Raw genomic sequence first — 24030 nt, 5'->3', positions numbered from 1 at the left:
AAGTTTATACGACAACGCCTTCTATAAAAACCCTATATGCCCCCAGGGCAATACTTAAAACCCTTGCCCTGAGGGTTTTGGGTGAGTGGCCTCCTCAAAAACATATTTTCTATCAGAAAATCAACTACGCTGAACAAAATCGTTATCTCAAAATTTTGAGTGGATGTGTTTGGGGGAATGATGGCCATGGAGGGGGGGCTAGTTGCCCTCCAATCTCTTTCGACTATTCAAAAGGGTACTAGCACTTCAAATTTTCAATCGAATGAGCCTGTTTTTAAGTTTCTACGAACACGCCTTTTATAAAAACCTTATATGCCCCTTAGGTCTGATATAAAACCCGGGGCCCGAAAGCTGTGGGGTAGTGTTTTCCATCAGAACACACTTACTATCTGTTTTTTAACTATTATAACCGAATACGCTACCTCGAAATTCTGAGTTCGGGTATTTGGGGGAATAATGTGTATGGGGGGGGGGGTATTAAAAAGTGCTCTAGAACTCTCAATTTCCTATCGAATGAGCCCCTTTTGAAGTTTCTATGACGAACCCTTCCATATGAACTGCCCTGTTCTAAAGGAAAAAAATAATAAATAGTACATTGTGCCAACATCGTTCTTATATGCCCTCAGGGCATATCTTAAAACCCTTACCCCGAGCGTTGGGGGGGAGTTTCCTCCTTAAAAACATATTTTCTATGTGGAAATCAACTACGCTGAACAAAATGGCTATCTCAAAATTTTGATTGGATGTGTTTGGGGAAATGATGGGCGTGAGGGGGGGCTAGTTGCCCTCCAGTCACTTTCGACTATTAAAAAGGGCACTAGCCACTCCAATTTCCAATCGAAAGAGACTTTTTCGATGTTTCTACGACAACTCCTTTGATACGAAGTGCCCTGCTGAAGAATAAAAAAAGCACACAATGCATCCACATCGTTCTTTACTTAGGCGGCGCTAGCGCGCTGCCAATGATGGACGTCCTGCGCCTTGATATGATCAGAGTCGTGGAAAAACTTTAATTTGCATGATTGAAAAACAAAAAGAGGGGTGCTTAGGTCCAAGCTCCTTCCAACTTTCCACCGCTTCCAACTTGACAACAAAGGTGTGAAATATCTATATATTTCTATAATTAAATATCTATAATATTGAATATAAATATTGAAATATCTATATATCTATATATATATATATATATATATATATATATATATATATATATATATATATATATATATATATATATAGCGCCATCTGTATTATTTCCAGAGTGTATGTGTATGTGCCTGAGTTTGCTTGTTTGCTGTTAATGGGATAAAGTTATAGCACTACTTTGAGGTTGTTTTCATATTGATTTGTACCCTTTAATAGACAATTTTACAGTTAAGTTAAATTGAGTGATTCTCCAATCCCTAGAATAGGTCTTTCTTTTCGAACATCTTCACCAGCGCCATCTTTTTTCTTAAGTTGATTGGGGCGCCATCTATAAAGACAATTTCTCCCATATCATTAAGGTGCTGATTTCTACTGGGAGCAAGCAGAAGAGGGGAAGGAACCCCCCGCAAGCGCCGTACTGTACCCGCTGGTATTCAGTTACCCGAAAATTGCGGGGAAAAGGTGAGGGGGTACTTACGCTTCCCTTGTTCCTGGGTGATTTCAGTAGGCGATCATTCAGCGCTCGACGCGTGAAGGTGTATTGTGTGCGAAAGAAAATAAAACGTTCAAGATTCTGGACTACTTTCAGCTCTCGAGCAGTGAAGTTCGTTGGTATGACACAAGAGACTATTTACGAATATATATACGCGCCTGTCCTGAATTTCGCTCAGACAAGTTTGCGATATGCCGATATTTCCCGTGATGCGGTGGTTGCTACGGGAAGTAAATTTTACGGAAAAGACATTCTGTACGCTGCGCATTGCAAACTGAACGATATTTTGCGGCAACTTGGAGATGAATATGTAATGAAGGACCGCCGAGCTGGTTTGCAGAGTGATGTTTTCATGGGTGATTTATACGATGCTATCAAGAATGCAGAAAACTCAGCCAATTTCACCTATAGATTTACTATCTGGAAAATTGGCGAAGTGCCTAGAATACCGCAAGATGTGCTGACTTCTCTTTCAATTAGAGTTAACGAGTGCACAGAGAAAATAGAGGGACTAATCGATCAGTGTAAGTTCTACCTTCCGTCAGGCCCTACTGTCTGGCCCCTGCTACCGAAACCAGAAAGACTTGAGAATCCTGTAGTGATAGCGAATGTGCCGGCGGAAAGCCTTGAATCATGTGCCAAACAGAAGGAGTTTATCGAAAAGAACGGTGGAAAAGGACATATTCGCCAGATCACTCAACGAAAAGGTGGGTTAGTTGCCTTTCTCGATACGGCGGATTCAGCTCAAATCCTCGCAGACATGTTGAAAGAAAATGTCCGTGATGTCAAGGTTTCTTACCGGAAACCAAAGTTTTTAGCGGTGGCAAGATTCGTTCCTCCGGCAACCACAGAGGAAGAAATTATTGCTGCGAACTCCGAAGTTACGGAAGTCCACCGGTTCGGCACCTCTGGCACAGTGAAACTTGTATTTAAAGACTCGTTCGCGCGAGATCAGACAATTAAACGCGGAATATTTGTAGACTACACTCACTTCCGGGTTGAGGCCTATAAAGAGCTCCCCAAGAGATGTTTTAACTGTCAATCTTTCGAGCACCTCTCTAGTGCCTGCAGCAACGCTCCGAAGTGCTCTAAGTGCGCCGGTGCCCACGTCGCATCACGGACGTCCCCATGCACGTCCACCACAGTTAAATGTGCTCTATGCCCAGAAGGCCACAACACCCACCCCTCATACAGCATGAGATGCCCACTAGTTAGAAATGCTATGAAAAAGCCCACTACAACGAAATGACTTCTCTCTCCATCATCTGCCGAAATATCTATGGGCACAATTCAGTCAAACTAGACTACGTTAAAGAACTATGCCGTCAATTTAATGTTGTGTGCTTACAAGAACATTTACTCACCTCCGAAAATTTTGGTCTTTTCGAACAGTTGAATCAAAAATCTGTGTTCATGCATGAAGCAAAAAGGTCCTCAGTCCGTGGTCGACCTAGTGGGGGCACTGCTATCATAACGGACAGTTCGCTTGAATGTCAAAAGCTGGAATCGTGTGAGTTCTTCCTCGCTGTAGATTTTCCTGGCCCCGGGGGTTTTGTTTTGATCACGGTTTATCTACCAACAAACCTAAACACCCTCTCTTCCGAAAAACGGTTCTCGGAAGCTTGTGGCCGCCTCTCGCGCTTACTTATTAGGCTGGGCAATCAAAGAGTGCTAGTCTGCGGTGACTTTCAGTGCGACTTAACGAACCCATCAAATAAGCTCTCCGAAATCTTCTTCTCAGTAATCCCAGCTGGGTATGATCTCTGTGAAAAGACTGACACATATACGTACATCCATAATTCCGGGTCAACGACAAACATTGACCATGTGCTATGTAACTTCTCTCTAGGTGCTCCAGTCACCGTGGACTCTGAGCACACAGTAAGTGATCACCTTGGCTTGTGCTTTAAGGCTAACTTCTTCCCGTGTAGGCCGAATAAGCCCCAAATTTTTGCTACCAAGACTGAGTGGAATAAAATAAACGCCGACCAGTATAAACAGACATGTGATGAGATTCTCGGAAAGATAAAAGTTCCCTTTCAGCTCTTGATGCATGGCTCGAGTGATTTGGTAGCACTAGACATTTATTGTACTGAGATTATACATGCAATGAAAACGGCTGAGCAGGCTTCTGTACCCACTCGCCGTTTTAAACCTGGAATCAGCAAGCCTGGCTGGAGTCGCTCTCCAAAAGTAAGGCAAGCCAAAGCTCGTGCTAAGTTTTGGCTGAGATTATGGCGCGATTGCGAGAGGCCGAGGTCAGGTGTAGTGTTTGAGCAGTTCCGCAACACGAAAAAAACTTATAATAAGTCTGTAAGTGATCTTAAAGCTGCCGAAGCCGAACTTGCTTCCCAAGAAGCAGCAAATAATCCTGTATCTATGTGGAAGTCTTTTAGACAGTCTAAACCAGTGACAAACCCTGCTAGTAACATACCTGAGGAGCAGTGGGTAAAACATTATAGTGAAGTTTTTGGGATTAAACATGCCCAACTAACAACCGAAAGTGATAGTGAGCTCTCACGAGCTTTTGCGTCCCTCTTGAGCCAACGGAACTATTTTACCGTCTCAATAGGCGAAGTGCTCCAGGTTATTAAGCAGCTGAGAAAGGGCAAGGCTCCCGGGCACGACGGAATTGTGACTGAACACCTCCGCTGTGGCTCACCTCTGCTCATTGAGCACTTGACGCTGCTATATCAAATGTGCCTTGATTCTGGTGCAGTCCCTAGGTCGTTTGCCCTAGGTATTGTGTCTAACGTCTTGTAGAAGGGAAAAAATCGTAACCTCTGCTCTAGCTATAGGCCTATAACAGTTTCTAGTACATTAAGCAAAGTGTTAGAGAGACTTCTGTTACCTGAGCTGTTACGAAAGTGTAAAATTGATAATCGACAATTCGGGTTCCGTCGCCACCTCGGTTGTGCATTTGCACATCGCCTTCTTACGCGTATAGTATCGAAAGCTCAGAATCAATCACGGACTCTTTTAATTTGTGCAGTAGATGTGTCCGCGGCGTTCGATTCGGTAATTCATTCAAAGTTAATTTTGAACCTGCTGCACCAAGGTGTGAACCCACATGTAGCGGCCGTCCTATGGCACTGGTATTCGAGTAGCCTTATCCGTGTTAAGTTGAGTAGTGAACTCCTGTCGAAACCGATTAAGCTTCACCGGGGACTGCGTCAAGGGTCGGTTTTAAGCCCTGTACTCTTCAATTCACTAACCTCGTCGGTAACAAAAAAGATTAACGGTGGTTTTAACACTGAATGTATGGATGTGAGCCTACTGTGCTACGCAGACGACATATTACTGGTGAGCACATCGCTTTGTAACCTTCAAGCTAATATCGATCTCCTAAGTCGAGGTTATACTAATATTGGTCTGGTTATTAACCCTGCTAAAACAGAATTTCTTGTATTTGAACCCCCGCGTGCGCCGTCTGAAGTTGCCCGTCGCGAGGCTACCCGTGTTACCGTTGCAGGGCAAGTAGTACTTCCAAGCCGCAAGTTGAAGTACCTAGGTATCACATATGGAAGCGACCTCAGACGCTCGCGTGCTCTTTTTGTTGACCAGGTTCTGTCGGGTTTTCGGTCTGGGTATGCTAAACTTGCAGCCCTGAAGTTTAAATTTAATAAGCATATCCTTGCTAGGTTGTATCGTGCCGTCGCTCTTCCCTTAGCTCACTACATCTCACCCGTTTGGCATTGGCTATCGAATTCGGATATGTTGCGAATCCGTTCAGGCTTTTGCAAATATTTAAAGTTTCTGCTTGGTCTGCCACTTTACCTCCGTAACACTGGTCTGCTAGAAAAGTATCATATACCTGATCCTGTTGAGTTCATGCCGAATTTTGAAAAACAAGCTCTCGTGAAACACAGGGCACTATTATTTGATTTCCCAGCGACTTTCTTGCTTGATAGTTGAAGTGTGATTTGTTTGTATTTAGTAGATTATTATGTTCGGTTGATTTGTTTTCGTCTTTATTTTCTCTTTTCTTTTGTTTTGCTCCGCTTCTTCATGCTTCTTTTTTATAGCGGGTTTGTAATAAATTATTATTATTATACATATATATATATATATATATATATATATATATATATATATATATATATATATATATATATATATATATATATATACATATATACATATATACATATATACATATATATATATATATATATATATATATATATATATATATATATATATATATATATATATATATATATATATATATATATATATATATATATATATATATATATATATATATATATATATATATATATATATATATATATATATATATATATATATATATATATATATATATATATATATGTTTGACACCTTTTGCAACTCACGATCACTCAGGGATCATTTAGGAAACAGTCCTAAATGGATGAATGTTAACCGTTTAAGAATCGTAGTATGACTGTCTTAACGAAATCCATCCATACAAAGGAAATCCAAAGTTCTAATAGATGAAACAATACAAGCTAGACGTGTACGTGTGGGTGCTTCTCCTAAATATCTAAAGGCGTATTTGTTTTATAATAAATGTATTGTATTGTAATTATAATTATATATTGTCATTATATTTTCATATAATCTGCTTATTTTGCATCTTTTCCAATTTGATTTAAATTTTTCTTAGATCAAAGTACATATTACAACATGCAGTAAGAATGTTCAAACTTTTTTAAAGTCATACTGGCTTCTTATTGATTTTTTATTATTAATGTTTATTTTAAGATTAAATTTTCAAAATTAAAATTCAATTGTTAATATTCAATTTTTAACATTTATCATGGAGGACAAATCTAAAAAAAAATACTCGGGCGATCATAAGATGGAAGTGTGGCGGCGAGGTATCTAATTTACGAAGTTTTAGGGGCTGACGGAAATACAGGTCCACGGGTCCGCTTTTGGTCCTCACGGCTGAAAGGGCGAATCGTTGATACAGACTAAAATCCTTGCATGACTCTGATTTCAACAATTTTTATCTTGTCCAATTCTCCGCTAAAACCTATAATGAATCCTCTAAATTCAGAATCAAAATTCAAACATAGTTTGATTAACTTAAAGTAGCAAGAACACCAAAATGAAAACATAATTAGTCCTCTGGATCTATCTTAGGTCTATTCATATTTGAAAATCCGAGTTTCCTGTGAGTTTTCTTTTAGTTGCTATAAGCATTTTTAGTTAGACTTAGAACTCATAAAACAGTACAATGTTGCCGATGATAAAACAATGATAAACCGTGAAACTAAAAAACAAAATAGCGGAAACTATTTCCTATGAATCCGACAGTGCTTTTCATTCGTGAAAATTCAAAATTACAAAATCTGTTGATTGAAAAAATCCATTTTGTAAATAAATATGACCTCATCAAGTTCCGAAAGTGACTATTCTGATTTGTCAGAAGTGTAGTTGATGGTGACCAAGCACTAGATAGTATGCAAGACACCATTTCAGGATACTTGTTCCAGCCTCTTGTTATACCCAATATTGGCTAGCTTCTCTTGCTATCCAAGATGACAACAAGATTCCTAGGAGCCTAGAAGTTCATTTGAAGATTCATGATGGTAAGCAATATAAATAATAAGAATAATAGAATAAAATAAATAATGCTTCATTTCACAGGCCTGGCTAAGAAATAGACACATATTTAGTTGGAATTCCACTGTGAATCCAAATATAGCTAACTTTATCACCCCCCCCCCCTCCGTCCATAATGGCAAAGCATATAGCCTGAATTATTAATCTACACTAAATTTTTGGTACATAGCCTAGATACAGTTTTCAACAAAATTTAGCTTTTCAGCACAATTAAATGATGAATATTTTTCATGCTCTTTCATAATTCAGTAATCACTTGATGGAGACTATTTATTTGAGTACTTAAAGGGGCCAAAAGAGCTAAAAACAACCCATAATAGCCTAGTAACCCAAAGCTTAAAAATGTGTTTCTTTAAATAACTGGCTAGTGATAAGAATTTCTCATTTGTAGGTGATTAATGATTTAAGCAGACTCGGGCTATATATTTCCAGATTTGGGGGGGGGGAGAGTAAAGTATAGTGGAATCAACTTCAAAGTCTGTTACCACACAATAATTCTATTTATTATGAATTAACTAAGTAAGAGTCTCTTTAATTCAGGTTCCTCACTAAACAAATATAACCCAGTTGTGCTGGTGATTTGTATCTAGTAATTATGTCAGTGGTTCCAATTCATAAAATGTAAGGAGGGAGGGGGAAGTAACCAGTCAGCCATGATAAAACAGAAAATAGCTATGAAATAGAAATAAGAAGGTATTTTTCAAAGTCTAACTGTGATAATTCCCCCCTCCCACCCAATTAGTACACCAGAATTATGTAGCCTAATGCTAAATTAGAATAAACAGTGTACATTGGGAAGCATAAACAATACAATAATATTGTAACAATTTGTCTCTTCAAGGATATACTTCAAAAACCCAGGTTACAAAACCTTAAATAATATAATCATAAGAAAAGCATGAGCAATATATACCAGCATGCATACACAATTACAAGCAGGTAAGTAAGGAATGTTACAATATATCAAACATGATTCACAACATAATGGAATATATTACATAATAACAGTGACAGGTAATGATAATGATCTAATGATATTGTTTTATTTTATGAACATTTTTCATTCAGAGGAGCCATGTCTCTCTAATGTTGTCCATAACAATTCCTGTTTTTGTTCCATTTAAGTTTTCTTTTTTCTTGCATCACTTTAGGATAACAATCTGTTACAAGTAATTTTTTACTAGTGAATACCCATAATTTTCAGAAATGCCTATACGGTTAACATATTCAGAAAATCCTATACATTAAGTTTAGGTTGCTTGTTTGCCTGCAAGTCCAGGTAACTTTGTGCTGATTTGTTAATCCTAAAATTCAGTTACCCTTGCCTGAGACTATAGGCAGGTGGGCCTTATTAAACTTATGTCACTTGTTCACCAGCAAAATAACCTAACCCACCTGAGATTTTAGGTGGGTGGGCCTATTTAGGCTTATGAACCTTGTTTGCCTGCAAGTCCAAGTGACTTGTTGGTCAACCAATTTTTAATTAATGTTGCAGGAATGGAACTGCCTTGGCTCATAAATTGGGTTGCCTGACAGTTTAACTGTTTATATGCATGAAATTGTAGTATTATAAATAAAGGTGAACCAACTATTTGTCTTGTTTATTTCCTACAAGAATATTCTTTGCCTAATTTTTAGACTGATATACATTTTTTCCAAACCACACCTTCATACTATAAGTTTATTTACAAGTTCTTGGCCTATCTTAAGATCCTTGGTCCTAAAAGTGAGATTGAATATGTCAAAGTTTGGAGCCTTACATCTCCTGTCTGTTTAAAAAAACAGATTGATAATTACAGCTTTATTCATTTCCATCTTGTGTTTAATGTGCATTAAGGGGTATTTTTCTTCATGTATCTGTCTTGTTTGTTCTCTCCAATAATGTTTTTGTCTAATCTTTAAAACACATTTTTAACAAATGACCATCAAAATCTACTTGTTGAGGCAGGGGGAACCACCCACAAAATGATCCACCACCCATTCTTCATAATTGCTAAAATACGCTTATACATAATTATATCATAAACCGTATCAGTTTAGGTAGATAAAGCATTAAAATAAATGCAAGATAATTTTTTCTGTAATAACATTGGATGTATAAGCCCCAAAACAACCTTATTCAGGTTTAGTTTAAATGTAGGGAGATAAGAAATATATTCCTATACCCCCCCCCTATATAACTATACCAGTGTGAAGGCCCATTGAGAGTTGGACAATTTAAGCATCAAAATGTGTTTTATCAGGGATGTGATAACCCACTCCCCAACACAATAGCCTCCAACCATTTTATATAATAGCTGATGCATAATCATTTGTCACTGTGCATAATTTCATGAAAAATGTGGTAAATAGACTTAGTTAAGACAATGATTAAGATAATAAATGCTTATGTTAGTGTTTCTCTTATCTGGGCTAGACTACATTACTTTTCAGGTACAAATGTCCCATAGTGCAGCTTTATGTTCTTCACAACTGGGAAGATCAAAATGTATTTTTCAATGCTCATAAATTGATCTGCTATCTCAGAATTGACAATCAATGGCAAATTTGGCAAAGTTATAAGTGATTATTGGATTAAAAAAAAAAACATAAAAAAATCAAGTGATGTATTCTCCTTCATCATAGTCAAATTTTGTTGTAAACTGCAAATATCCACTGTAATATCCAAACGGAGTAATTTCCACTGTTTTTTGTCAATATAATTAGCATAATGTCTGTTTTAAATACAATATGTAAAGTCACTGCATGAGTTGGTAAAACTGCTGCATTTACCAACTGAGATCTAGATTTTGGTACAAATAATGTCACTGTTTTAATGCTGATTTTTAAACAAATAGAAAGTTGTGGCACCATCCTTAAAATTACTGCAGGAGTTGCTAAAACTGCTGTGTTTACAGATCAAGTTCAAAATTTCTGTAGATAACATGTGAGTATTGTTGTGGTCTTTATTGAACTGAATAAAGAATTTTAGCAGCATCGGAAAAATTGTGGTGTAAAGCACCATAATTTTAACAATTTTTTTTTACCAAGTGACCAAAAACCTTGGTAGGGGGGTGTCCCCCCATATGTGACAGGCCTGCCTAGGGTTAGTAATGCCTGAGGAAAATATAATTACATTGTACCCCTCCTGGCTCAAATATAAGCAGACAGCCAAATCAAAGTGAAAAATTTGATCCAAACTGGCAACCCCTCTGCCTTGCTGCCCAAAGCAGTGGCCCTGGTGGTCAATATATACCAAATCATATTATTGAGTTTCAAATAAAGTGAATACACCATTTGATGCCTTTTTTTATTCTGATTACAAATATAATAGCCTAAGCATTTCTATCAGAAATGAATTTCAGCCCCCCCTATAGGCTAAACCTAACCTAACCCTGAATTGGCATATATAGGGGGGGCTGAAATTAATTTCCAATCGAAATGCGTATTATATTCGTATTCAGCATAAAAAAAGGCATCGAATGTTGTATTTACTATAGTCCTAACTCAATAATATGATTTGGTAGATATTGACTGCCCTGGTTGCCCTGTCCCCTCTGAACAGTTCTAAATGTAGTTTGTTATGCTATGACTAGACAGTAGCCTAGGCTAATTGATGCTGTTTGTCAAAGTAATCTGTATTTCCATAAAAAAGCATAAAAGGTGTATGCTACTATTTTAAAATAACTATTAGGTAGATTTATATCAAAATATTCAAGCAAATCAGAAAGCTTACTAGGTATCTTACCTTAGCCTACATAAGGTATCAGTGAAAGGCATTGAGTCTGCAAAATTACCAATCTGGTACATCATGATACTTTCTTTTAGAGCCATTAATGTTTACCTTTAAACTGCTTCATGGGTAAAAGACCCTGGAGTGCCAAAAACTCTAGTAACATCAAGACTAGGCCTAGCCTAGCCAAGCTATTTTCAAGAAGCTTTGCTTGAAATTATTTTTCAATGGAAAGAGCTTTGCTGAAGTAGGTCCCGATTACTTTTTTACCAGAACAATCAAGAAAACAACAGTTTCTAATGTTATATGGTGCTTTACTTTTTTTTGCTCATTTTTTGCTGTTTATCAACACACGTTCTTTATTTTTAAAATTGGCTACGAACAAGGTTGCCACCCTGACCTGGAAGAATTTACTAAATCGGAGAGGAAAAATTTACTAGATCGCATCTGTTTTTACTAAATGCTAAAAAAAAAATTTGCGTTTGCGGCTACGCCGCACGCGCACGCCACACCATCAAGCATCGAATTTTACTATAGGAGGATAATCAATGCGATTTTCACAATCTTTTTTCCTTTTTCTTCTTTTTTTCTCTTTTCCTCTTTTCTTTCGTTTTCATAGTATGATTGAAAATTCTGGAAACCTACAAGTTCATATATTATATATATACATATATCTATAATTTCTACTTACTTTTAGTTTCTCTCAGCAGGCTCCTTTTTCCTCAATAAAAATTTTTAAACTGAGGAGATTCACCTAATCACCTTGGGTGGTTGGCTTTTGTTTTGATTCCAATAGATTCCCAATCATCACAAATCCAAGTGTCATTATAGCTTCATTTTTAGTTGGTAAGATTTGATACACAGAAAGCTGATTTTGTCGACCTTTAGACGCCGGAAGTGAATTGTCTGCTTATGAAAATAGGTGACTGCTTGTCTGTCTCTGAGACAGATAAGCAAAATTGTAAATTGTAAAACAGACAAACAAAAGTTGTAAATTGTCATATGTTTCCGACAATTTTTTTCCCTGAATTCAAGGAAAATAAAAAAAAGTTTTGTTTACTATAAATCATGACTTTTTACTAGTTTTTACTAGATTTCGGGACATTTACTAGATCCTCTAAATTTACTAGATTTTTTTTTTACTAGATCTAGTAAAATCTGACGGTGGCAACCCTGGCTAAGAACTTCTCAGACGGAATACAGTGTGTAAACTGGCGATCTTTCTCCTTAAAAAATGAACTGCCAGTTTTTCACATTTATTTAAGACGTATATGGCTGTGTAAGTTTCCACTTTACCAACTTAATTAATTAGTTTTCATATTAGGTGTCCTTGGTACTTTAAAGATCCAAAATCCACAGCAGATCTTGCTCGGAAGAGACAGTGTTGACAATCTCCACGAAAACCTGCTATTAGATGTGGGACGAAAATAAGATACAAATTTGATTTCTGAAGGAAAACCAAAGTCAGTGATCTAATAGTCAACTAAACCCTGAAACATCAAGGAAAAAGGTCAAATTTCTTGTGGTGTAAATATTTTCCGGTTTATGTAATTTTGTATACCAAACATAAATTTTTCCTCATTATAAACGGAAAATTCATGGCTAATAGCTAATATTAAATAGAAAAAATACAATAAAAATAAAAGGCATGAATGTTCAGATGGTACTTATGTATTATACGAGAAACACTCGAGAAGTCAAGTTCGGTTAATGCTAATAAAATAAAACGAAATATGATGAAAATAAATTACTTTATTAGCAAAATTAGGTTATGTAACAACCCCTTATCTTTGGAAACAGAGTTTCCTGTTCTTCGGTCCTTGGCAAATCCCAAATCTTAATTTGAACATCCATGGTGAGACACTATTCTCTATCACTATGCATTGCAAACCGGCTATTGCCCTATGTGATCCTCGCGATACAAATTCTCGAGTGTTTCTCGTATAATACATAAGTACCGCTCATATTAAAGTTTAAATTAAGGAAGTTAGTACAAAATAATAAACAACACAGCATCAAAAAATAAAACGCTTCGAACGAACAAAAGACTTGGGACCCCCCTGGAAAAACGAAAGATAAAAAATAGCCATATGAATACAAAAAAAATATATGTAGGAATGAAACCAGCAACATATGAGCATCAACAAAGAACTGGAATTGCTATTCTTTTTGTAGGCGTTGATCAAGAATAAGTTAAGGATTAAAAATTTTAAGTATTATTATTATCATTATCTATTGGAAACGGTGTTCATACAACAAAAATGGCGGAGCACTATTCAAGAAAGAAAAAATACACAAAAAAGCGCTATGCTTCTAGGACGAAAGACAATTCAATAAACACAAAAATAAAGAATAACACAGGCGCTTGCAATATAAGAGAAGAAGTTTAACTATGCCAATATATAAGTCATGATATGTAACTGAAATGAACATGAAATGAAATGTAACTAGTGTAAAAAGAGTTCTGCTAATTGTAGTCTGTTATTGAGCTTTGAACTGCGTGTCCAAATTGGACATCTCAATAAGTATTTTGCGAAACGGAAGAAAGTGGAGCGGATTTTCAATTTATCTGCGTGTACACTATATATACTATAATTAGTTCTTGCGATTTGATTTTTAAATGTCAGAATTTGTTTCAAGTGATCCTTTGGATATTGTTAATTTCCCAGTGTCAACAGTAAATAGCATCATTACCGAATTTGGTATTTTACCGTTTTTAGTAAAAGGATCCTTCAGTTATAAAACAATCAAACAGTTCGTGGAAACGAACTGTAAGTAAGGAGCGACCCGGCTCAATGGTAATCGAAAGTCTAAAAAACGGAATTTTGATACCAATAGATGCATCAAAAGAATCAGATTTTAATTGTAATTTCAAATAATAAGTTTCATCAAGTTTAATCTTACCCATCATAAGTTACGCGCCTGAGAAAATTTGGCTTTCTTTCGAAAAAAGGGGAAAAGACCCTCTAAAAGTTATGAAAACCACACCATCATATTCAGCGTATCAGAGAACCCTACTGTAGAGGTTTCAAGCTCCTATCTACAAAAATGTGAAATTTTCCATTTTTTGCCAGAAGAAATATCACGGATGCGGGTTTTTTTTTTTTTTCTTTTCTTTTCCCCAGGGGTAATCGTATTGACCCAGTGGTCCTAGAATGTCGTAGGAGGGCTCATTGGAACGGAAATTAAAAGTTCTAGTGCCCTTTCTAAGTGACCAAAAAAAATGGAGGGCAACTAGGCCTCCTCCCACGCTCATTTTTTTTTCCAAAGTAACCCCATCAAAATTTTGAGATAGCCATTTGTTTAGTATGGTCGAAAATGTGATAACTATGTCTTTTAGGATGACTTAATCCCCCGAAGCCCCCGCGGGGGGGCTGAAAGTTATGAACTTTACCCACTGTTAACTTAAAGCATTGGTTATTGGGAAGTATTCAGACGTTTTCAGGGGGACTGTTTTCTGGTAGTGGGGGGTGGGGGTGGGTCGGGGGTTATGTGGGAGGATCTTTCCATGAAGGAAGTTATCATGGGGGAAAGGACATTGCTATGAAGGGGGCGCCGGACTCCCCAGCATTTTTTTAGAAAAAAATAAGAAATTAAATATAAAAAAACAAGTTTTTCAACTGAAAGTAAGGAGCAACATCGAAACTTAAAACGAACAGAAAATATTAGCTATATGATTGGGTTCACCCCCTAGTCAATACCTCGCTCTTTAAGCCAAACATTTTTAAGTACTTTCATAAGAGCTATTTATTCTGATTAGCGGCCTTTGTGATTAAGGGGTCATTTTTAAAGAATTGGAACAAAATTCGAACTTTAGCTTAAAGAGCAAGGTACTGACTAGGGGGCAAACCCCCTAATATACGTATTTAAAAATATATGAATATAGAAGTTCGATACGTGAGTTAATTCGTAACTTAGGTATATTTATTACGAATAAAAACGTTCGTAAATAAAATTCAACAAGTTTCGAGAAAGCCATTTAACCAAATAAAAGTAAAATTAATATGCAAATTTTGTTTTAATTATTCATGTACGTTGAGCCAAAATTAAAATCTGCGTTGATTTAAAAACTTTCAGAAAGTAGATAAAAAAACAAGTTTTTTTAACTGAAAGTAAGGAGCGAAATAAAAACTTAAAACGAACAGAAATTATTCCGTATATGAAAGGGATTGTCCCCTCCTCAGCGCCTCAGTCTTTACGCTAAAGTTTTTTATTGTTTAAAAAAAAATAGAGTTGTAAGAAAGTCAAGTTGTAAGAAAAGGACCATCATGCAGGAAATTTTAGGAAGTTGGAGCGCCGCTCCTCTATCGCGTCTTTAAGGTAAGTGAGGACTGATAAATTATGAGAAAATCTAGCTTAATGGATTTTGAAAAAAAAAAAAATCATAGTAAATAAATTTCAGAATGTTTAAAATCTGAAAACACAGTTAAACGAGTGCTCAGAATCTGAAACTGTTGAATTTCCATAGTTATAATACTTTAAACTTTTTCATATGTTATAAAGTCTTCCTCCTCATTTACAGATTACGGTTACATTTATGACATGTGCAATCCACGACAATTTAGCCCATGTAAGCAGAGCCGTTCCTAGAGGTGGTGTGTGGTGTGCTCGGGGTAAAACCAATGACAGCGCCCCCTTCCCGACTCAAATACAAGCAAAAAAAAAATCCGAATCAAGGTGGAAAATTGGATCAAAGTGGGCAATTCCCCAGCCGTGACGCCCTAAAGTACGGTGCTCGGGGCCACTGCCCCGGTTGTCCTCCTCTGAACTGCCTTGCATATAAGTATAATGAAGGGCCTCCAGAAATAAAGCTATAACCAATAAACCCAAAGATAATTACTGCATGGGTGTTAATTGCTGCAAAATTAGCTATTGACAGCCTTTGTCATCATCAAGCAAACAAACAAAACACAAAAAGTGCAAGTTGTCCTCTAGAAGTAGTTATGGGCAGAATTTAAACTTTGCGATTCGAAGTTGACTTAAAAAGAGCCAGAAAACTCAACTAACATCTTTTGTGTGTGAGTGTGTGACCGTTTTTCCAGGAAAAAAAAAACATCGTAGTTGTTATTTCTTCAGGTTAAAGGATAACCACTCTTACCCTGATCGCCCTCACTCTATCAAAATGCTAGCTTGGGCTTTCCGGAGTATCTTAACCATTATTTGACAGACATAAGGTTAATGACGAACAAATAAATGTGCACTACCAATAGAAACTTTTCCAAAGAGGGACAAGCCTACAAAAATTTGTCTGCTAACCTATGTGGATGACCGAGAGACCCGTTTGGAACATTTACACTCAATTTTTATCGATCAGGTACAATAATGATTATTATAGTAATAATTATTAATATAGTATAATAACTATTCTTTTCTAAGTGACTGATTATAATCAGTTGCTTAGCAAAGGAATATTATTTAGTGATTTATAAATTTATTTGTTGATCTATAGGCTAACTAGTGAAACGTTGAAACAAAACCATCGACAGACGAATGAGAAATGAGAAGATGGATGAATGAGAAGAATAGAAGCGGAAAAAGAATTACTGAAATAATGTTATAACGAAGCCTTAAAATATTTCTAACAAAAAATAACATATATTTCTAGCAATACTTCTACATATATGTAGAAGTAAATATATATTTCATACATTTCTATTTTTATATATTTAACATATATTTCTTTATCTATTTCAATATTTCTATATATTTCTATTTCTACATTTAACATATATTTCTAAGTAATATTTCTAACAATAAAGTATTTCCATAAAAAATGTAAAATTCGCTTTAAAATACCTGTAAGCCTCGTTTCTCTCCATAATCTTTTTGAGTCCATTTTCTTCTGCTAGAACTAACCCGTATCTCCTACTGTTTGATGTTATTGCTTTTGAACTTGTGACGAAAGTGATGATTAACAACAATCTGAGTAAAGATTTCCTGGAACTGAAAAATTAAAACCATAACGCGTACTCTTTTGTAAGGATCATATATATATATATATATATATATATATATATATATATATATATATATATATATATATATATATATATATATATATATATATAAATTACCCTTCCCCGAAAGATGAAATTCCAAGTCCTCTTAACCCGCTTTCTCTAAAAAAAAACCTTTGCTGAATGTTTCACTGTATCTCTCACTCGTGAGAAAAAATAGGAAAAAAACCCACAAAACTACGTAACAAATTCGCCACCTTTTAATGAAATTACCATTCCCGAACTACATAAAAATGACGAAAATTCTTCACAAGACATTTTCTAAAAACACATTTTTAAACTTTTGGTTACTATGGGCCATTGTTTGCTCTTTATTGGGTTGCAGCTATCTCTGCAACCATGAAATGGGTTGGATTCCGTACGACGAACTGACTGTGTTTCTAGCCCCCCCCCCCTCCTAAAAAATGAAAATATGACATCATAGCAAAAAAGGCAAATGACAGATCCATATCTTCATGAATTAAATTTTTTTAAATGGCGACTGTAGAAGCATTTTCACATTTCTGGGTTGAATATCATGTCGTGTCATGTATTTTCATTTTTTAGGGCGAGAAGTGCGCAAAACAAATATTGAAAAAAAACATAAAAGTTATAAAAAACTGAAAACGTGACTTCGTTATAAAAATGGCAAAATTCATAAATGAATTTTATAAATTGTGTTTGTGTATCGTGGTTGCAGCCGTAGCTGCTAATAACTTAATAACAAACATGGTCCATAGTAACCAAAAATTGTTATTAAATCATTCGACTTAAGAAAGTTGAGAAACACAAAGAGGTAATAAAAATGTATTTCAGCTAAGAGACATAAGAGTTTAAAGTGTCTAATGCATACAAGTTAATATGACTGAAAAATTTCAAAATTATGAATCTGGATCAACTTTCTTTTACTTTTTGTCGTCTATTTTAGCATTTGTTCTTATATTTCTCACTTACTTTTTCTGGCTAAGAAACAAAAAGAAGATTTAGGAATGGACGTCAAGAAATGCAACTGTGAAAGATGCAAAACAAACGTCGAATTTTTAAATAAGGAAAAGGCTTCAACAAATTTCAGACGCTGTATAATTTAAGTCTATTGATACGTGGGTGGCTGCTTTTAGCATTTGTTGCCTATGAAACTCAACAATTTCACTACGAATCTCCTAAATTTGATCAATATGCCATCCTTGGTATAAATGCTGGAGCATCAAATCCTGAAATCAAGAAACCTTACAACAGGAAATCACTTACATTTCACTCTGACATGAAACTGGAGATGAAATGCTATTTATGATATCAAAAGAAGCTTATGATGCACAAACTAATGAAACTTGCAAAAATGAATTGGGAGCAATATGCTAATCCTGATGGCCCAAATGCAATAAGCTTTGGAATAGCTTTACCATCTTGGATTGAAGTAAAAAAAAAAAATCAATGTTGAATTTGCCAGTCTACTTTATGCTTTTTAATGTGGTTCTGCCTAGTAGCTTCCTATTTTTTTAATTAAACGAAACTTTTTTAAATAAAAGAAGAAGAAGGATATTTTCAAACAAGAAGAAGTGGAACAGAAAAAGAATATTTTCGAACAAAAGTAAAGAGCTCCAATAAACCAAAAGAGCAGAAATAAAGTAAAATACTCTGGGTATTTGGGGCAAGGCCGTATCCAGGGGGGGGGGAGAGTTACCCTGTTTAACCCCCCCCCCAAAAAAATTTTTGACCGAGTCAAAAATAAGTCGAAAATTAGTAAAACCTAGGTAAAAATCAGTAAAATTAATCAAAACTGAGTCAAAAATTAGTAACCCCCCCCCCGAAAAAAAAATCCTGGATCCGCCCTTGATTTGGGGGAACTGATCGATTGAATATTCAGGTGGAAGTGTTCTGTTGGATTTCATGTTAAAAGTAATTTCGAGATCCAAAAAAGACGCAGTGATAACAAAAAAAATCCCCATGTTGTTAAAGGCCTTACCACAATTGAATGACAAAAACGAAGATAAGACCCCCTCTTTGCCCTATTTGATTAAAGCAAGATCATTCATACATGACCATTTATCTCGTCTGCCCCATAATCCGCATACTTCGGAAAAGGATATGATAGCTGTCGTTAGGAATGGTTTATTTTAATTGGTGGCCGGCGTTTACCCCCCCCCCCCCCGGAAAATACCCCCAGTAAATACCCTCCCGTGGAAAATAAGGCTTTCCAAATTTAAGAATTTTATTTGAGTTGTATTATTTTCTATTTCCGTAGGGGGAAGGAATTTTGGTAGTTGTGTATTATGCGCCACTCACTCAAGTTTACGCTATATAAGACTCGAGAACAAATCGGTTTCCTCGTTAGTTTCTTTCATCTTAGCATGATACAAGACAAAGACAAGTGACAGAATAGATGGGAAATATATAATTTGGGCTATATATTTACACACAGGGGGGGGGGGGGTGGTGGTAAAGTATTTGGACAGTTTGAAGTCAGAAAACAATTCCGTCTAGATATGGCTACTAAAAAATTACAGAAGAATAGCATATCTGGAAATTTTGTTAACTAAAAAAAAAAATCAAAAAAAAAATCCCAGTATAACGTAAATGTAATGTTTCATTTATGTGTTTATTCCAAGTGTTAATTGTTTTTATTTTCAATTACCGATTTTCCAAGTATTAGGTACTATTATTAGGTTAATGTTAATCTAGTGTTTCATTTAAGTGTTTTATGATGATCGCTGATCAAAGTTTATGTTATTTGTGCCTTTTGTTTATGTTATTTTACTATGTTCATGACCGTATATTTTGGCTTTAAAATACACTTCTCTATCTATCTATCTAATGTGCAGAATAATTGTGTCAAACGCATTTTGCATTCAGACCCGCTATACTTTACCCCTCCCGCCCCCTAATATTCAAATGTATACGCCAAATTTATTTCTAAAGTAACGAAAAATCTGGTGTGTTCTCGAATTTTAGTACCAAAATTCGTTCCCCCTGCGGAAATAAATAAAAATAAAACTCAAATAAATTTCTCAAATTTGGAAAGCCATAATTTCCACGGGGGGTATTTGCCGGGGAGGGGGGGTATTTTCGGGGGGGGGGGTAAACGCCTAGAACCCTTATAGTCCCAAAGGGCCTGGACAGCCATAGGGCAGAGTTTCATAGCACACTCTAACAGACAGATAGGTTTATTTTCCATATAACAGTATAATAATTACACAATAATATGCATAAACTCGTCATTATGCTACTTTGTCCAGCTTGGGCTATCCGCTGACTAATACACTTTCATCTCTTTAATTAAAATGGTTCTAAACAGCCCTCCTACGCCTTCTTTCTCCAAACCCATCTGATGAAAATTTTGAGATAGATATTTTGTTAAAAAAGAATAGTTCAAAGGTCGGATAAGAAAAACTCCGGATTCAATATATCTCCCCAGGTTCCGGGGAAAGACATTTTAAATCTTTCCCTGAAGCGAAGTATGGTTCTTATGAAAAGGGCACTTGTATAAGCTTCATAGAGGACTCATCTGATTGGAAGTTAAAAGGTCTAGTTGACTTTTTAAGACTCAAGAGATTTAAGGGCAACTAGCCCCCCCATGCCGTTTTTCCCCAAACCCATCTGCTAGAAATTTTGAGATAGTTAGTTTTTTTAAAAATTGTTAAAAAATTAGATAACAAAAACTCCGGTGTCAACACAACCCCCCAGGGCCCAGGGGATAAGCGTTGTAATTGTTGTCCTGGGTGCGTGTATGGTTCTTATGAAAGGGATGCTCGAATAAACTTCAGAGAGGGCTCATTTGATTGAAAATTCAAAGTTTTATATTCACTTTTTAAGAGTAAAAAGATATCCGAGGGCAACTAGCCCCCCCCCCCACATACCCTTTTTCCCTGAAGCCTATCCGATAAAATTTTAAAATAGCCATTTCATTAAAAATAATTCAAAGGTAGATAGATAAAAAAAAACTCCTGTGTCGACGCAACCCCCCATGGCCCGGAGGCAGGCGTTGTAAGTAATGCTCTGGGAGCATACATCGTTTTTATGGAAGGGATTCTTGTATAAACTTTGGAGAGGGTTCACTTGATTGGAAATTGAAAGTTCTCGTTCACTTTTTAAGAGTCAAAAGAGATTGGAGGGCAAACCCCCCCCCCCTCCACGCCCTAAATGCGTCAGATCAAAATTTTGAGATATACAATTTGTTGAAAATAGTTAGAATTTACGATAACAAAAACTTCAGTGTCGACAAAGCCCCCAGGACCTGGGGGTATGCGTTGTAAGTAACGCCCTGGAAGCATATATGGTTGTTCTCAAAGGGATGCTCGTATAAACTTCATAGAGGGCTCATTTGATTGGAAATTGAAAGTTGTAACTTTTGAAAGTTCTTCACTTTTTAAGAGTAAAAAGTAATCGGCGGGCAGCTAGCCTCCCCCACACTCCATTTATTTTTTTTCAGACGCACTTCCTAAAGAAGGGGTCGTCCGATAAACTTCAAAGGGGGCTCATTTCAAAGGGGGCCAACTTTTTTCACTTTTATATTGTTACTTTGATACCAGTTTTGATACTTTGATGAAGATTTGACTTTTTTTTAAGTTTAATTTTTGAAATAAGGAATTTTCAAAAACATGAAACTTTTTGCAAAAAAAAACGAACAGAAATTAATTAAAAAAAACTTTACGAAAAATAAGTTTTTCAAAAAAAAGTAAAGGCCATTTTAAACTTAAGCTCAGCAGATACAAATACCTGTTAAAATTCAAACTCAAAACAACCAGAAACTACTATTAAAGAATAAATGAAACCCAAAACGAACAGAAATTAAATAAACAATCATAGGAAAAAACCACAGTATATAAATAATAGATTATCTATATACAGTGAAATAGATTCTTGAACGGATGGATTTTTCAACAATTAATATCATTATATATCAAATATTCAATTTGATGTTGTTTATACTTTCCAAGACTGTTCAAGACGCATATAGTTTTCAGTAAAGCACCGATGACGAAGTGGGTTTTGACTTAAAGAGAGAGAAGGAAGCGATACCCAAACTCTTGTTTGTAGTGATTTTTGTTCGTTTCAAGCTTTATTTGCATATTCAATTTAAGTGTCACTTGTTTTAAGATTTGTTTATTCATTTACATCAGTATCTAGTGTATGTTTGTTTGTATTGATTGTTTGTTTAATTTCAGTTAATTTTAAGTTTCATTTATGCTTCGGCAATAGCAAAATATATTTTTTCGTTTTAAGTTTGATTTTCATATTCAGTCTAAGCATTATTCGCTTTAAGATCTATTTATTCATTTATATTATTACTTGTTGTATGTTTTTTGCCATGATTGTTTATTTAATTTCTGTTCGTTTTGGGTTTCATTTATTCTTTAATTGTATTTAATTAAAAAAAAAATTTCCACAAAACGAGTTTTTCAAAGAAAAGTAAATAACGTCATCACAACAATAATGAACAAAAATAGAATCGAATAATATACCTTAAAACTGCCTTAAAGAAGCATTGATAAACAAACGAAACCCAAAACAAACTGATAGTACAATAAATAACCGAGTCTAACTCAAAACGAGCAGAAATTAACATGAGTAGGGCTCAAAACCCCTTTGCCTTCTCAAGACCAGAACATAACTTGCACTTTACTGAGTAATCAAATATTTTTATTTAGTAATCAAAATGTTAATATTATTTGATTTATTAAAGTTATAAAAGTAAAAGCAATAATATTTTTTCAGTAAAGGGCAAATTATGTTCTGGCCTTGGGAAGGCATAGGGTTTTTGAGCCGTACTCATGTTAATTTCTGCTCGTTTTGAGTTTGATTCTGTTATTTATTGTAATTTCTGTTCGTCTTGGGTTTCATTTATTTATCGATGCTGATTTGTGGTAATTTCACGATTGGTAGATTCTTTGATTTTATTTTCGCTCATTTTTGGTTAAATGGAGTTATTTACTTCTATTTTAAAAACCTATTTTGTGAAAGAAGTTTTTTTTAATTAATTTCTCTTCGTTTTATATTGACAAAGTCTTTTCAGGGAAAAAAAATAATTTTTTAAATCTTTTCGTTTTTTTAAGACTTTATGGTTTGGCCTTCTATTTGTATGCTGGAGAAAATTTTCAGCAATTTTTAACAATATACACCCTTGTAAAAACCTGGACACAAATAGTAGTGTTTAATTCAGTTTCATACCTCCTCTAGTTGACCTGAAATAGAAAACTTAATACCATTCGCAAAAAAAAATCTGTTTACTTTCTTTGATAGCTTGGATTCACTTACGCTATTTTGACTTGGTTAAATCTTAAGAGCAGAAGTAGCCCCGAAAGTTTGAACATAATACCCTCAGTCGTTCTTGGGATACTGTTGAGATGCCTTATTGGGAATTAGCATTAACACAGTACATTTTGATTTAATCTTAAGACAACATTTAGTTTTTAAACATAATGGGCAAATGGGAGATGGGTGTAGGAGGGGGAATAGTCGCCCTCCAATCACTTTTGACTATTAAAAAGGGCATTAGCCCTTTCTATTTTCAATGGAATGAGCCCTTTTCGAAGTTCCAACTCCTTCGATACGAAGTGCCCTGCTCTAAACAAAAAAAAGAAAAAAAAAGAATAATACATTGTACCCACATGGATCTTTATAAAAATGTCAAGCCTTCCAATCACTTTTAACTATTAAAAAGGGCGCTAGCCCTTTCAATTTCCAATCGAAAGAGCCCATTTTCAGTTTCTACGAAAACGTTTTATAAAATCGCGTTATATTCCCCCAGGGCATAAATTAGAACCCTTGCCCTGAGGGCTGTAAGGGGGTTGTCATCCTCAAAGACCTAATTTCCAGAACTTTCAACTACGTTAAATAAAATGGTTATCCAAAAATTTTGATTGGATGTGCTTGGGGAAATAGTGGGCGTGAGAGGGGCGTTAGTTACTCTCCAATCACTTGCATCAATCAAAAAAAGCACTAACCATTTCCATTCCCATCCAAGTGAGCCCTTTTTGAAGTGCTATCGACAACGCTTTCAATAAGAACCTTTTAGGCCTCCGGGACACAACTCACAGCCCGTGTCCCAAGGACTGGGGGGGGGTCATCCT

At 35.6% G+C, this 24030-nt stretch overlaps 1 protein-coding gene across 2 annotated transcripts in view; it reads right to left on the bottom strand.

Moving 5' to 3' along the window:
* The window catches only part of LOC148939330 (serine protease 33-like), a 146512-nt gene that overhangs the window by 63646 nt on the left and 58836 nt on the right, over positions 1–24030 (bottom strand). Inside the window, exon 2 of one of the 2 annotated variants that reach the window (XM_089107110.1) lies at positions 16764–16910. In XM_089107110.1, the coding sequence (XP_088963236.1) occupies positions 16764–16910 (147 nt within the window). Of the gene's footprint in view, positions 1–10982; positions 11113–16763; positions 16911–24030 lie in introns of those variants that run through there. The other variant, XM_089107111.1, reaches the window with a different exon arrangement.

This window comes from Artemia sp. Qi Xiang Cuo, chromosome 21, assembly GCF_049724085.1.
Source record: "Artemia sp. Qi Xiang Cuo chromosome 21, ASM4972408v1, whole genome shotgun sequence".
NCBI lineage: Eukaryota > Metazoa > Arthropoda > Branchiopoda > Anostraca > Artemiidae > Artemia > Artemia sp. Qi Xiang Cuo.
This window is presented reverse-complemented; position numbering and strand designations above follow the sequence as displayed.